The 14,885-nt window shown below is 36.4% G+C and overlaps 1 protein-coding gene and 1 long non-coding RNA gene across 2 annotated transcripts in view; both read left to right on the top strand.

Annotated features, from left to right (window-relative positions):
• LOC105438653 (general transcription factor IIF subunit 1) overlaps positions 1–14,885 on the top strand; it is a 34,174-nt gene that overhangs the window by 4,672 nt on the left and 14,617 nt on the right. Inside the window, exon 2 of the mRNA XM_030996150.1 lies at positions 14,716–14,789. Coding sequence (XP_030852010.1) covers positions 14,716–14,789 — 74 coding nt within the window. The remainder of the gene's footprint in view (positions 1–14,715; positions 14,790–14,885) is intronic.
• Positions 769–3,164, top strand: LOC115928627. The gene is made up of 2 exons (XR_004066123.1): positions 769–1,389; positions 2,473–3,164. It is a non-coding gene; the product is annotated as an uncharacterized LOC115928627 (long non-coding RNA).

Raw genomic sequence — 14,885 nt, 5'->3', positions numbered from 1 at the left:
CCATAGCACTTTCCTCATGTTTTGCCAAGATACTAGAACGGATTGTGAAGAATAGACTCCAATGGTATGTAGAAAAGAACAATATACTTCCTCCCCTCATGACTGGCTTTCGTAGTAAACGTGGGGTCACGGATAACATTGTACTTTTAGAGAATGCCATCCAAAGAAGCATTAATGTTGGTGAATATACTTTAGCAATCTTTCTCGATATTGAAAAGGCATATGATAGACTTTGTATCAAAGGCCTTATTTACAAACTATCAGTACATGGTATTACAGGTAATATGCTCGAGTTTCTCTATAACTATCTGAAAGAGCGGACTTTCCAAGTAAAGATTGGTAAAGAAGAATCAAAATTATATGAAATGTACAACAGCCTCCCCCAGGGGAGTGTCTTAAGTCCTATATTGTATAATATCATGATGAGTGATATTCCAACAGATGAATTAATCACCACATCTATTTATGCTGATGACTGTGTCATCTGGATGTCAGGTAATAACATTTCAAATTTCAAACAGAATACAGTGCTATCTGAACACATTGAGTGAATGGTTTACTAAATGGGTCATTCCATCGGGTTGGGTCTTTTCAGCATTTTCACGTGTTTGAATGTTTAGAAGCTATTTACTCAAATTTGAATGTATTTTTAGAAAAATAAAAGTATGTTATATTGAAGAGTAATGTAGTACAGAATAAATAAACATGAAAACAGAAACTTCTTCATCATATTTTTTTTTTGGTGAGAGTTTTACTACTGATGTCTCAGCGATTTTGAGGGTGAAAGTTGTGACATGAAAACATGTCATTTTCATGAACTTATTTCTGGAAAAAAGTTCATCATAATGCAATGTTTCCTACTTAAAACATGTCACCTTTAGTACCCCTACTATGTCTGAGAAGCTCAAGTGAAATGTGCAAAAAATCGGCAAGCTATTTCATATTGAAAAAACACAATACCTACGTTACCAACGATGTCCTAGGCACTTTTTTCGTAACGGCGGTAATTCTAGCATTTTACACAAATTTAGCAGGATATTTTCTCAGAAAGTTTCATCTTATTAGGAAGGTACAACCCCTCATGAACATATGTAGAAAGAATGATGATTAAATCGGTCGGTAAATATAAGAAAACAATTAATTTACCGCGAAAATCGGGCGCGATGTCCTTCGTAATTTGGTAACGTAGGTGTGAAATTACGGTGTTTGAGATATAAACCAGCCCGCTAGCTTCAGTTTTCGGTGTTAAAATGACCTGCTAGTTATTCACGAATGCGCAGAACATGTTTTTTGCCGGACTGCGACGACCTACCCCTACAGTGCAACCACAAACGTGAAGATGTCTTTGTAACGTGGTGCAGCCATTTTCGCCCGTCAGCGCCCAAATTGGTACGTAATATGTTTTTTAAGTTATTTTTATGGCCCGAATTATTATCATGGACAATGAAATTCCATGTTTTAAAAATGTAATTCCGTTTTAAATTGTGTTATTTTCAACTTAAACCGGTTTTCAAACCATCACATGTGAGTGAATATTTTACTGTTGTCCCACATACTGATATATGTGTTATAACGAAACATGCAAAATCAATGCCGGACTTTTACCCTTAAAAAGCTAGTTTCTTAAACAGAAATTGAATTTAGTTATAAGAATCCCGTAAATAATGATACTCATGATGTTCCTACACCTCAGATTTTTTCTGACAAGTTTTAAATTAATTAATATTATTTATATGGTGCCATTAATTGTCATTGAACAATGATGGCTGAGCCTAACGAAAAACACAAGTTATTGAACATTGCTTCCTTCAAGTTAGGAAGTTCAATCTGAGACCCGAAATACACAACTTTTTGGGCACAAAAGGGGGTTGAGGGTTGGGGTTGAGATAGAGAAGAATGGGTTAAAGGGGGAGGGCACCCCACCCCCTCCGATTCAATTAAAATTGGATACATAATAATGTAATGAGCCTTTTTTTTTTTTAAATATATATATTTTTTTTTTTATAATTTTTTTATAAATTAAATAATCATTGATCTGGCTCCCCTTCCCCCTCATCCAAAGGTTGAAGTGAGGGATAAGGGGCTTCAACACCTTCCCTCCCCCTCCAAATAATGATAAATAACAAATATAATTTTTTAACAAAAATTTATAATTCAACACAAATATTAAACTTAAAAGAAAAATCAAAATGAACAACCAATAATAATACCTACTTCTATTTGGGCATGCAACGAGCCAAAAGGGAGGAACTCCCTATCCATCTTGCAATCCTCTGTCTAGTTGTTCCATCCTTAATTCTTACAATTTGATTTTACAACAGATCTAGATAGAAGTACTTGATAATTGCAAACACAACACACGTTTGAAATGAAAAATCACAGAAACAGTTTACAGTTTTGTTTTATTTTTATCTCATTTAATATTCTTTACTCATTGGTTTTTATTTATTTCTTTTCATGCATATTTATTAGATTGCTGCATCCATTTCATTCATGGCTCCTATAACTCCCTTGAGGATTCAGCTCCGGCAGAGAGAGATCAAGAGAGCAGGCAAAATGACCAGTCATCGAAACCTTCTTGGAAAACAAAGATCTTTCCATCTAATCACTATTTTGAAGAAGATATAAAGTTGATCATTGATATCTATCAATATACCTCTTGTATGAATACTGTTTTTTAATTTACTGATCAAGGGATAAAATATATTTCAGATGACATTTGATGTAGTCTGTCATTTTTCAATGAGTATAAGAGGATAGTTACTCTAATATCATACTGATGTTACTCGGACATGATGTCCGTGTAACATAGGTAACTGGAGGTGTTGAGGTGAATATAGACCATAAATCTTGCAGGTTTCCTTTCAATTGTGTTATCATCTCATTAAATATGTTTCATGCATCAATTAATTGGCACATTTCATGGAATGTAGCCAAGATTTTCTATGCAAGAGAAAAGATTACCCTTTAGAAAAAAACATGATCTGAAGATTGCTAGTTCCTCATTTGTTTCATGTTTATAAATTGATATAATGTTGCTGTGTTCAAGTTTTAAGTATTCTAAACTATTGCTCCCATCATCTAAATGTTTTCCACACACAAAAAAGTGGAGTACAGACTGTGACAAAGTTTCAGATCAGAAAATAAATGAGCAAGTAAAAAAAGATGTCCTTGTAACGTTGGTTTTTTGGTGTGTCTGTTTTTTCATTTTAAATGAAAGTGTGCGAAGGAATACACACAATTCCAGTGGAATCTATTGAAGAATGGGTGTTAAAAACAGGATATAACAATAAACAAATTATTCAACAACTCTGAATTTTGAACCTTCATGTCACAATTTATGACCCAACCCGATGGAATGACCCAAATGGGGCTTTCGCCTTTCACAGAGTAAATCCTTTCCAGTGTTATTTACTAAAAACAATAAAGCAAAATACCCAGAACTGAAATTAAACAACGACGCACTTTTATTCCAATCAAAGAAGCATTTCCTAGGACTTATATTTGACAAAAGACTTTCATGGAAGACGCACATAGATGCCGTAGTCCTTAGATGTAAAAAGAAACTGAACATTCTTAGGTGCCTTACTGGGACTACATGGGGAAGCTCCTCGAAATCCCTGCTAATGGTATATAGAGCATTGATAAGATCGTTATTAGATTTTGGTTGTGAAGCCTATGACAGTGCGGCTCAAAGTATAAAGAAATCACTTGACTCCATTCAATATCAAGCCTTGAGAATTTGTGCGGGAGCTCTTCCTCTTACATCATTAGATTCACTACAAGTTGAACTAGGTGAAATGCCCTTAGACTTAAGAAGACAGATGCTGGCGGACAGATTCAGACAAAAGATTGAAATGCATCGAGATCACCCTGTCATATTAAACGTTAAGCCCAGCTGGCAAATGGAACTTTTGAAGCTCCAAAAGAATAACAAGCCATTTGGATGCAGAACAGAACTAATGAAACATTGTACTATCGAACCTTACACTATACCTAGTTTCCCCCCTTGGAAAATTAATGCTCCAAAAGTGTCGATAGAATTAAGCGAAATAGTGAACAAACATGAAAACCCATCTTATTTACGTCAACGCAGTTTAGAATTGATCAGTACCAAATGGCCAATACAACTACACATCTATACAGATGGATCAAAGGTTCCAAGTTTTGGAATAAGTTCTGCTTCTTTTTATGTACCAGCATTCTCCTTTCAACAAGCCAAACGATTGGCGGATCACACCTCATCTTTCAGAGCCGAATTGGCTGCAATTGTCCTTGCGCTTAATTGGCTAGAGAACATTAATGTGTATGTTGGCATTGTTATTTTTTGTGATTCCGTAAGCGCCCTGCTCGCCATAAAGGATGAAAAAGATATTACATTTGTAACTGAAATTATTACATTAAGTACAAAATTATCGTATCAAGGAAAACACATACACTTAGAATGGATTCCTAGCCATTGTGGTGTACACGGAAATGAAATGGCAGATTTTTATGCAAAATCTGCTTTACAAAATAACATTGAAATTTGTAATAAATTATCCTTTTCTGAAATAAAGAGTATTATTACCAGCAAGTATATAAAACTCTGGCAAGACAGATGGAATAATTCTGATAGATCTCTTAGACATATTCTGCCTACAGTAAATCAACCATATGAATGTAAGTTGAACAGATTTGAAGAAAGTATTCTCCATAGATTAAGAATAGGAGTGATAGGTTTGAACTTAGATCTCTTCAGATTGAATATACACTCGACAGGACATTGCAATAACTGCATAGGACGTACTGAAACTGTAAACCTCTTTCTCACTGAATGCCCAAAGTACATAATAGAAACTATGTTACTCGTAGAAACTGATTTATCACATCCACAGGAAATCATGACACTACTTAAACTTTCAGAAATAGTTAAACAAAAAGCAATAGTTGCTGTATCAAAACAATTAAATTGTTGTTGAGGTTTTTTTTTTTTTTTTTTTTTTTTCCTTCTTATCTTCTCTTTTCCTTTTCTTGCACCAATAAAGCCCACAATACTTGTAACTAATTTGACCATTTACTTTTTCTAACAATTCGGTGATCACCTCCAACATCACATGCTAGCTGGCACCCCCTCACCTATGCCGGAGTGACCTAGGTTAAAACCGAAAGTCTGCGAAATATACATCAAAGACTGGTAAGATGGCATTTTGAAAAGGGTGGGGGTAAGTGCGAAGTACACATGTGCATACGTGAGGTGATATTTGAACGCGCACGTGCGCGTAAACACAAGTACGTACGTTTAGTTTTAGTTTATAGGCGTTTTTCATTCACAACTTGCTAGGCCGTCGTCTCTTTCCAAAATTATTAATTTATTGAATTTTCTCTCTAAAAAAAGTTATAGAGTCTAAAAAGAAAAAAAGAGGAAGGAAAGAGGATGGAAAGAGAAAGAATCCTAAAAATAGTCATTTATGACATGAAATTGTACATATATGTATATATATAAATAATTCATAAAATAGTGTGTGGCAAAAATAGTCAACTGTGACTGATTGCCAAACAAAAACAAATCAAGAAGAAGAAGAAGACGGCAGCGAGAGTTTAACACGGCTTGCAAGATTTTCAACATGGATGTCGATTTTGACCCATAATTTCCTTAAAAGGGACCATTAAACGGATTATTTCAATCAAGTAAGTAAATGGAACCGGTGTATTATAGCCTAGGCCTAATGTAAAATAGGATATGCACGAGGTAAAATGACATTTTGGGGGATTTTCGGGGCATAACAATACGGCCGTGGCAAGTTTGTTCATGTTTGTGGGAGGGGCCTAACGGCTAAAATCTAGCCGTGATATCTTCAACATAGGCTGGCATAGGCGATCGTTCTGTCTCTATAACCGGAGGTCTAGTGGAGCCAGACGTAGTCTCAGTGGAACAACCGACGGTATAGAGACTGAAGCTTTCGGTCTAGTCGCGATCGTGCTACGCCTACGGCAAAACATATACAATGTATCTACACTTAGCCACACAAAGGTGCATTACTTTCCTGGCTGTGTATTAGAAGCTGTACTCTTTATTCTCAACATTTTAGACACCACTGTACAAAACTCAACTAATTTTACTCAAAATCAGAAGTTTAGTGATAATCGATGACGCCATAAATAGAGTAAAGGAGCCGGTAATCGGCCAGCTCCAGTTTTCGGCCGATTGGTTGGATGCAAGGTAAAATCACTCTAAAATACATCGCATAATAGCATAACACATATCCCACACATACCATACCACATGCCAGTGTCACTGAAGAACCACATTTGCAATGAAAAATATATCCTAAAATATCACATTTTAGCGATGTAATCGGCGGTCCCGCTACCCGAATCTGAAAAATCGAGTATCTTACGCGTGTCTGTAAGAAATATGGGTACCATAAAATGAGCTTTATTTCAAGTATTTTTCAGATTTAGAGCCCAATTTTGTGCTAGTCGCAAGCTCAAAAGTATCTCATCGCATGTATTAAATCAATGCAGCCGCACACCGCAACGCACACACGATATCTCTGTCTAATTCAGATTCCAATATCCGATCACCACAGTACTAGTTTTCGGCCTGGCGAGCTCCGGGGAGCTCCCGCGTGGGATATCTGCTCCGCCCGCTAGTGTTATAGATCAGCGCGGAAACGCACGGCGCGTGTGCGCGCTTCCTATTGACTTTGTACATGCGGCCGAAAACTGGTACGCTATGCCGAAAACTGACTCCGAAACAGTGAAAATTGAAATGAATATTGTCATGGCAATTCGTGATTTTTTTCTGGGATTCTTGTTTTGTTTAAATAATAATAATATTTGCTTCATGATTTGAACAAAAAATGATAATAAATAGGAAGTAAAGGGTCCTAAAAATAGGATTTTGTCTTAAGTGGCCGAAAACGGGCTCCTTTACTCTAGTAGTAAAATACAACAATTTTTTCAACTTTCCGATGTTTTAGAAAAATTAATTAAAAAATTCAAATTGTGAGTCTACTTTCAAGTTCAACTTTGCCGATCAACCGCATCGGCATGATTGTGTGAATTTACGTGTTGTGAGTGTATTCAAATTAGGGAGGCCAATACCAGCATGAATACCAAAATCTAACTTAGATTCTAGTTTTTATTTACTGATTTATTTATAAAAAAACAAAGTTTAAAAGAAAGTATTTTTCTCTAACTAAGACAACTCACCCATTTGCCGACTCCAGAAATTCCATACATTACAATAGGAGATATCCAGCTCTAAAGTTACTTTTTCCTTCTACGCCAATCCATCCGTAAGAGCCTAAAAACAATCATATTTCATGTCGCAAAATTACATTCATAATTTGACAGGCCCGAGGGAATGGGGGTGTCATTGTCCGGACAAAGTCCATGATTACGTTTAAAACTTCGCACGAAAGTACATTCACTCCACAGCGGCTAGCCACACCGAACCAGGCAAGCCCCAATACAGGCTAAAATTGAAATTGAGCCATCAATGTATGTACGACTACTAAATCTATGACTTTTTGAACAAGTAAAAATGGAAGGAAAGAACTAGATCTAATTCATTAATATTTACTGTTGGCAATACCAGTACCAGACCCAGACACATACCAGACGGTTATTTCTGTCTCATTGACCTCTGTCACTGCATGTACAGTGTGTGAGGCAAGGAATCAACTTTTTAAACTTTTAAACCTGTAAAATACTCGACTGAACTATGTGTCCTCTGGCATCCCCACCTCCTGTATTTAAAGCTGCGTTGTACAATTTGAGACGCCGCTGTGAGGGACCCGCACGGGCAATATTCATTTCAAATGACCCCGGACGAAACACGCCTGTTGTTAGTCATATCACCCGGGGCTCTTGACAGGCATGTACGGAACCCTTGAGCACCGCAAGTCGTCTGTAAAGATTTTTCATGAGAATTGACAACAACAACAAATTGTGAGAGGCCTGTCCGGAGTCCGCATTACGGGCTTTCTACGGCCTAACGGTTGGTTAAAAGCGCCGGGAGAATTGGGAGCAGCCAACTCTGCACCACGGTGCCCGTACGGCTTAAAAAATTGTTCAGACGCCTCTAGGAACCTTACGGTAGACGGTCGGATACTGGCCGAAAAGTCCCAAAATGTCTGTTTTTACTTGCCGTACGGGCCCCACAGTGTATATGTGAAAGCCCCATTATCTTGATTTCCTTATAAATATTTCTATGCTCAATACTCAGCCCCTACATGCCAGGCCTACATTTATACCGAAATTGTTTGGAATGTGTCATTTATTAATAATCTTGAATATTTAGTGTAAGTTTTGTTGGATTCTGTGAGAATTTTTTTTCTTTCATTACCAGCACTCAAACCTTATCCTTAAAGATAGTATGTCCCTTTTGCAGCCAACATCAAATTCTGTAGAACTTTGCATGAATTATGAATATGTCATGTATGTCCTATCTGTGAAATTAAAACGTTATTAGTGTCCTAATATTCAAATTATGCAAGGAAACTCATTTACTTGCTAGACTTCACTGTCAGACACTATTGAGTGACTGACTGGCTTTTTTTCTTCTTTGGTAATAACATACATAAAATGAGCTGTAAGGGTACATGAGCATTTGTCTACATCAATAACACACTTCTTATAATGGCCCAAATTAAATTGATGAATCTTTACGCAGCATAAAATGTATGACCATTCGGTTCAATGGTCTGCAAATCAGACTATTACTTACTGGCTCTATAGCTCTTACATGTAAGTCGACTGATAGTCGTTATAATATTCCACATACTAAGAATCTTGCTCTACGATTGGTCAAAAGTAAACCACGTGATGAAGGATAGTTCGCACATCATTGATGGGAGAAGAAAAGTGCATTGCACTGTATAGATAGTAGTACTATCTATCTACACAGAGCAATGCACTTTAATTCTATACTTTGCGTATTGCTCTCCTTTTTAAGCGCATTTGGTGTTAGTACGCGAACTTTGTTCACGCACGAACGATATAGTCACACCACCATACTCCATGCACTGTACGTACGGTATCGTACACCATTTGCTTGCTGTTTAATTGATGACTTGTTGCTCTAAAATGATGGAAGAAGTGAAATGTTTCTGTTGTGGAATATAAAGCAAATACTCATCATTTGGATTCAGGCGATGGCAAACTATCACTTCCTCGGCGATTTGAATGTATACGCTATTTTTCCTCAGCTTACTTCGGAAAGATAGCTACATCCAGATTGCCTCAGAAGTGATGGTTTGTCCCATCACCTTCAACGACGGTAATTATTTGCTAATTTTCTCACTTAAAGACATTTTCAAGCCCCCCCCCCCCTTTTTAGGGAAGTTCTAAATTAGTATTATCTTTCAATTGGCGTTGGAATTTAACCTTTTCATTTTTTTGGCCTGCAAATGGGACATAGTACTTTTAAGGGGCAGAACTTTGTATAAGCTGGTCCAAATGTCTTCTTTTCTCATCCTTTTCCCCCTTTTCTCTTCTTTTGTATTTGCCCCTTATCTTGATGTTCCTTTCTTTTTATTTTTGTTCTATTTTTGCCCCCCCCCCCCCCTTGTAGTTATGTCACTGATTGAGTGACTGGTAGTTTGAAAATACATTTACAAGAAGTCTAAATCAGACCAGACAAAAGTTCTAATTTAATGGTGTCTCAGTATGTGTTTTGTTATGCCTTTGCCACTGTTGTGCAAGATTCATAATGTTTTATGGTGTATGTCCATCTGTTTGTTTGCCCGTCTTTCCATATGTCTGTCCCACTGTTTGGTTCTGTAACAACTTGCGATCCATTAAATAGCTTTTTATCAAACTGGGTTCAATTTGCAATAAAGGAAAAGAATGAACTGAATAAAGATTTGCATGTAACTAGTCAGGTGGGTAAAAGTTTTGTTTAAAAATCACAGAAAATATCTTGTTACCATTGTGACATCAAAACCATTGAAGCATATTAATTTTAACCAAGCTTGGATCAACTCCTTGAGCATGAAACAGAAAATCATTGGAACAAGTTTTTGTTCATGAGGTAGAATATTAAAGGTACTAGGTACAGTTTATGTCCCATTTGCAAGCCAAAAAAATGAAAAGGTTAAATTTTGACGGCATTTGAAAGATAATACTAATTTGGAACTTTCCTAAGAAAATGGGGCTTGAAAATGTCTTTAAGTGGGAAAATAATGACTATTAGATGTCAAATCGACTCAGGAGCTATAGAGCCAGTAAGTAATAAGTAGTCTGATTTTCAGACCATTGTACTGAATGGTTGTACATTTTATGCTGCGCAAAAATTCAATCAGTTTAATTTTGGCCATTACAAGAAGTGGGTTATTGATGTAGACAAATGCTCATGTACCATTTACAGCTCATTTTATGTATGTTATTACCAAAGAAGAAGAAAAAAGCCAGTCATTCACGCAATAGTGTCTGACAGTGAAGTCTAGCAAGTAAACGGGTTTCCTTGCATAATTTGAATATTAGGACACTGCTAATGTTTAAATTTCACAGAGAGGACATGTGTGACATATTCATAATACCTGCAAAGTTCTACAGAATTTGAAGTTGGCTGCAAAAGGGACATAGTACCTTTAAAGGTCAAGGGATCAATCGAACATAGATGGAGGCATATTGGAGCACAGCCACATCTGAATATCTTTTTCAATCAATTTTTTCAATGATATCATATCACAAGTAATTCCATCTCAATATGAAATCATGGCATTGTTTGTTGAAATTCTTTAAAATTTTGACTTTCTGATAGTGGTCATTGATATCCAGTCATTCCAGTGAATGTATTAGCATATTTGTATTAATTAATTTATGTTTGAGAAATGTCAGTTACAGTGTAATGAGTTAAAGCTAGGGTATAGTTGTTTGTTATTAAGGTTGAATTTCCCTTTCAGACTTTGAAGACTGTTTATTGTTTATTCTAAGACAAATTAAAAGGAAATGAGGAACATACTTTTTATGAGCATGAGTAAATGTAAGACAGTATCTCAAAATAGTTTGAAAATGTAGCATTCTCTCTTATTGTGACAATGTGACATTGTGGGTCTTTGATAATCATCATTTAGGGGTTTCACTAGACCAATCAAACTATGGTGGGTTGGGGGATTAGACCAAACTCCAACAAGATACAAAAATGAATAATAATTAATCAGAAAGAATGAATTTATTACACAAAGTGAAAGAAAGGTCTTTAGCCCTTTCAGTGCCCATTATTAATCTGCTTTTCTTCTCAACTAAAAACAGTACTTCCATATTTGATCAAATTTGTATCTTTACAGCTTGTCAAATAAATATTATTTGCTGGGGGTGGGGGGGGGGGGGGAGCAGATACCTTTTTTGGGGGATGGGGGTATTTTCTTTGTTAATTGGAAATGATCATACATGTAGTTTTTTATCAAGATGATGAAAAATTAAACATAGTTAAATACTACAACTTTGTGGCTCAGTTAGAGGTGATTTTTCTTCTTTCTGGGGAGGGGGGGGGGGGGTAATTTTGCAGGCCAAATTAAAACCCAAAACATTACATAAATAATGTTCGCTTACCTCCCTTAAGATGCTTATCAAAAAAGTATATTCCTTATGGTAGAAATCCATCTCTGATGGAAAACAAAAATTTTGATCACAGGTTCAGTCTAAAATGTAATGATGATGAAAGACAGCATGAATTGTACAATCAACGATTTAAAAAATGTTCCTTGATAGAAGTTTGTTTCAGTAGCACTTGAATGGTTATGAAGTGTTGCATGAAGGTTTTTGCAGAATCCTTATAGGGACTTGTGGCATTTAATTGGAGCTCTGAAAATCAGGGAAACAAGAAACCAGATACTCTGAACTGTGAGGAATTGAAGAATTATGACACCCATGTTGACTTGTCATTCCATGCAATATGATACTTCCTAATCCTATAGTGCACAAAGGATGTTCTCTCTTTTTTTTAAAAAAGAGTTGACAACATTCTTGCGCTAGGCATGGAAGAGAGCTGTAGGGTGAAACATTCACATGGTTTGCTTTAAAGGTAAATGTCCCATTTGCAGGCCAAAAAAATGAAAAGGTTAAATTCCAATGGCATTTGAAAGATAATACTAATTTAGATCTCCCCTTAAAAATAGGGGGCTTGAAAATGTCTATAAGTGGGAAAATAATGACTATTAGTTGTAAAATCGACTTAGGAGCTAAAGAGCCAATAAGTAATAGTCTTGATTTTCAGACCATTGTACCGCATGGTTGTATGTTTTGAATTGGTTGACAGTCTGACAGTTTATGACATGTTTAAAAATACTTCTTTGTCCTCTTTTCAGCACAATACAGTAAGGAAATTAGAAACCTGACAGCCTATCAGTAACATGTACATGTGTGTGTGCTAAAAAGAAATTGTTATCAAGTGGCAATATGAGTTTGATATGCTGGAGAGGGATTAGATTTGAGGAAATGATAAGATAATTGAAGTTCTCTAAGCCTGTCATCATCAGCTCGAGATTGCCAAATAACCCGCTTTTTTAACTATCCTGATCGCAAATTACCCAGCTAATTTGCGTCTTCATCAGCCCGCAGTTACAATTAGCGGGATATTTGGTCGAGATAATCATTCCAAGATATCATGGGCTAGTTTGCAAAATATCCCTCTATTTGTCTGCTCGTCTTCACCAGACCGAAGACTCGCACTATGCGCGAACGCTGTGCAAAATATTTTGAGCTTATTTCTTGAGTTTCGAGGTCGAGGTCGAGTCTCAAGCTGATGATGACGCGATTTGTAACTTCGTGCTTATTTCCCAAATCAGAAATAGCGAGCCATTTGGCAATCTCGAGCTGATGAAGACAAAAAAAAGTCTCTTTCAATCAGTCACCTTCAGGCTTGTCTTCAGAAAAAGTAATTTTTTCCCCTAAATATTGGTGATATGTAAATAATGTAGACAGTAGACTTATAAAACACACATACATTCATGCATTACTGCAGCTTTTTTTGGAATTTCAATGAGGGTCCATTAATAATACATGTATTTTACCTATACAAACTGTCTAGCTATTCAAAATCTTGTAATGAATTCAAGCTTGTACTTTTCACTGTACATCGGCAGTGCAGTACATTTATAATGTGATTTTTGACAAGCTTTGTACTTTTGTTTGTTTTGCTGGCTTTTCTGATTATTTTTCTGACAGTGACGAATGCTTGCAAATTTGGAGTTTTGCCAGGGTCCATAAAAGGTCCCAAACATTCACAAATAGTGGCAAAGGATTGGCAAATAGTTGACAATCTTCGCTAAGATCTGGCGAAATTTGTAGCGTTCGTAAGCATTCGCCGCTCAGTGAGATACCGCCTTTAGAATGCTGCTTAGATGTCCTTGAACTCCAGCCGATAAAACGTGATCAGTCACACTGAATGACAGATATGAGTAATCTCTGTTTATTCAAAGTGATGCCATCTGTTATGACTTGTGTGCTTTAGTTAGTGCCTGGAATTACATGATTTATGTTTACAGACTTTATTTTTGTGTGCATTGCATACCGGGTAGTAATTACAATGCAATACAGGTCATGCCTTTAAGGATTTTGATGACTTTTGTTTTGTGTGCAAACTATAGATTTGTGGATGCTTATTCATATCCTAAGTAAATATTGTAGCGTATACAGCAAATCAATAGTACATCACATAAACAGCAAACAAATAGAAAGTTTGTTTGCTGTTTTATAATTATAATAATGATAATGATAATGATATGTCTTGTTTTCCCAGGGTAGCCTCATCAGTAATCGTACTGTTCTCCTTGATGGCCCTGCCATCATATCATTATCCCGTGTTTATTACCATGTGATTGTATTAAAGGGATCCAGTAACTTTGTCTCAGATTCTGAAACAAAATCCTGGATTTAGCTCATGCTGCAATGATAATCATAAACCTTTAGGTGAGTCAGGAACCCCGTGACTTTTACAAGCCGATCGCCTGTCTGATTATCAAGATATTTACATGACTTGTATGATTGTAAATCGAAACCAAATTTTGTGTTTTCCTAACGGTTTTCATGACACTATGATCTATTGGGGAAAACGAGTATGGTAAAACCGGTCACTCAAAGATTTTTACTTTTTTGAGGCAGTTCTTGATCATTTTGAATATTACACCATCACAGACACTGATAACATGTAGGGCTGTGCATCACAGATTTAACATTGTTAAACGATGCCTTTAATAATTTCAATTATAGATAGCGCCTGTGTCTGTCATGTCTGAAGTTGCTGGGGTCCTGTTTCATTCAACTTTTTGTTAGTAACAAGTCCAATTTTCACTCACAGCCTATCAAATGCAACAATTTCAGTAGCTACATGTAAATAATAATAATTTGAACATGTTATTGATATCAATTAAAAAAAAGAAAGCACAGGCCCTCCAGTCCAGTCTTGTCACCCCAGCTTTAGCATTGCTGCTGTAATGGCACTCTTTCATTCTCTTTATGATCTTCTACAATATCGAGGAGGCGCGATAGATCAGTCGGTAGAGCAGTGGTTTCGTAATCCGGTGGCCCTGGTTCGAAACCAAGGCGATGCGCTAGTGCCCTTTGGTAAGACATTAATCCTCATTACCAAGTCCCTCGGAGAGGACCTAAAGCCGTCGGCCGTTTGGTTGCTTACTTACAAGCATTTATGCTTTCTTAGCAGTCAGGTAAAAAACAAAAAATAACAACCACCACCAATATAAACTTTTCTTTTCGTTTCTGCAGAGCACATCATCTTTATCATCCACTCCCAGACCCAATCCTGGGGATGTGAAGGAATTTGATTTCAGATTCCCTCAGTAAGTATTCTTGAGCACCTCAAGCAGGACCTTTTTATTCTTATCTTATACAGTATGTATGCTACATGTTTTAATACCATCAAGTCTTTTCAGCTA

The sequence above is a fragment of the Strongylocentrotus purpuratus genome, unplaced genomic scaffold (assembly GCF_000002235.5).
Source record: "Strongylocentrotus purpuratus isolate Spur 01 unplaced genomic scaffold, Spur_5.0 spur5_scaffold_3, whole genome shotgun sequence".
NCBI classification, from domain to species: Eukaryota; Metazoa; Echinodermata; class Echinoidea; order Camarodonta; family Strongylocentrotidae; genus Strongylocentrotus; species Strongylocentrotus purpuratus.
Note: the sequence above shows the minus strand (reverse complement) of the source record. Positions and strands in the feature narration are given on the sequence as shown.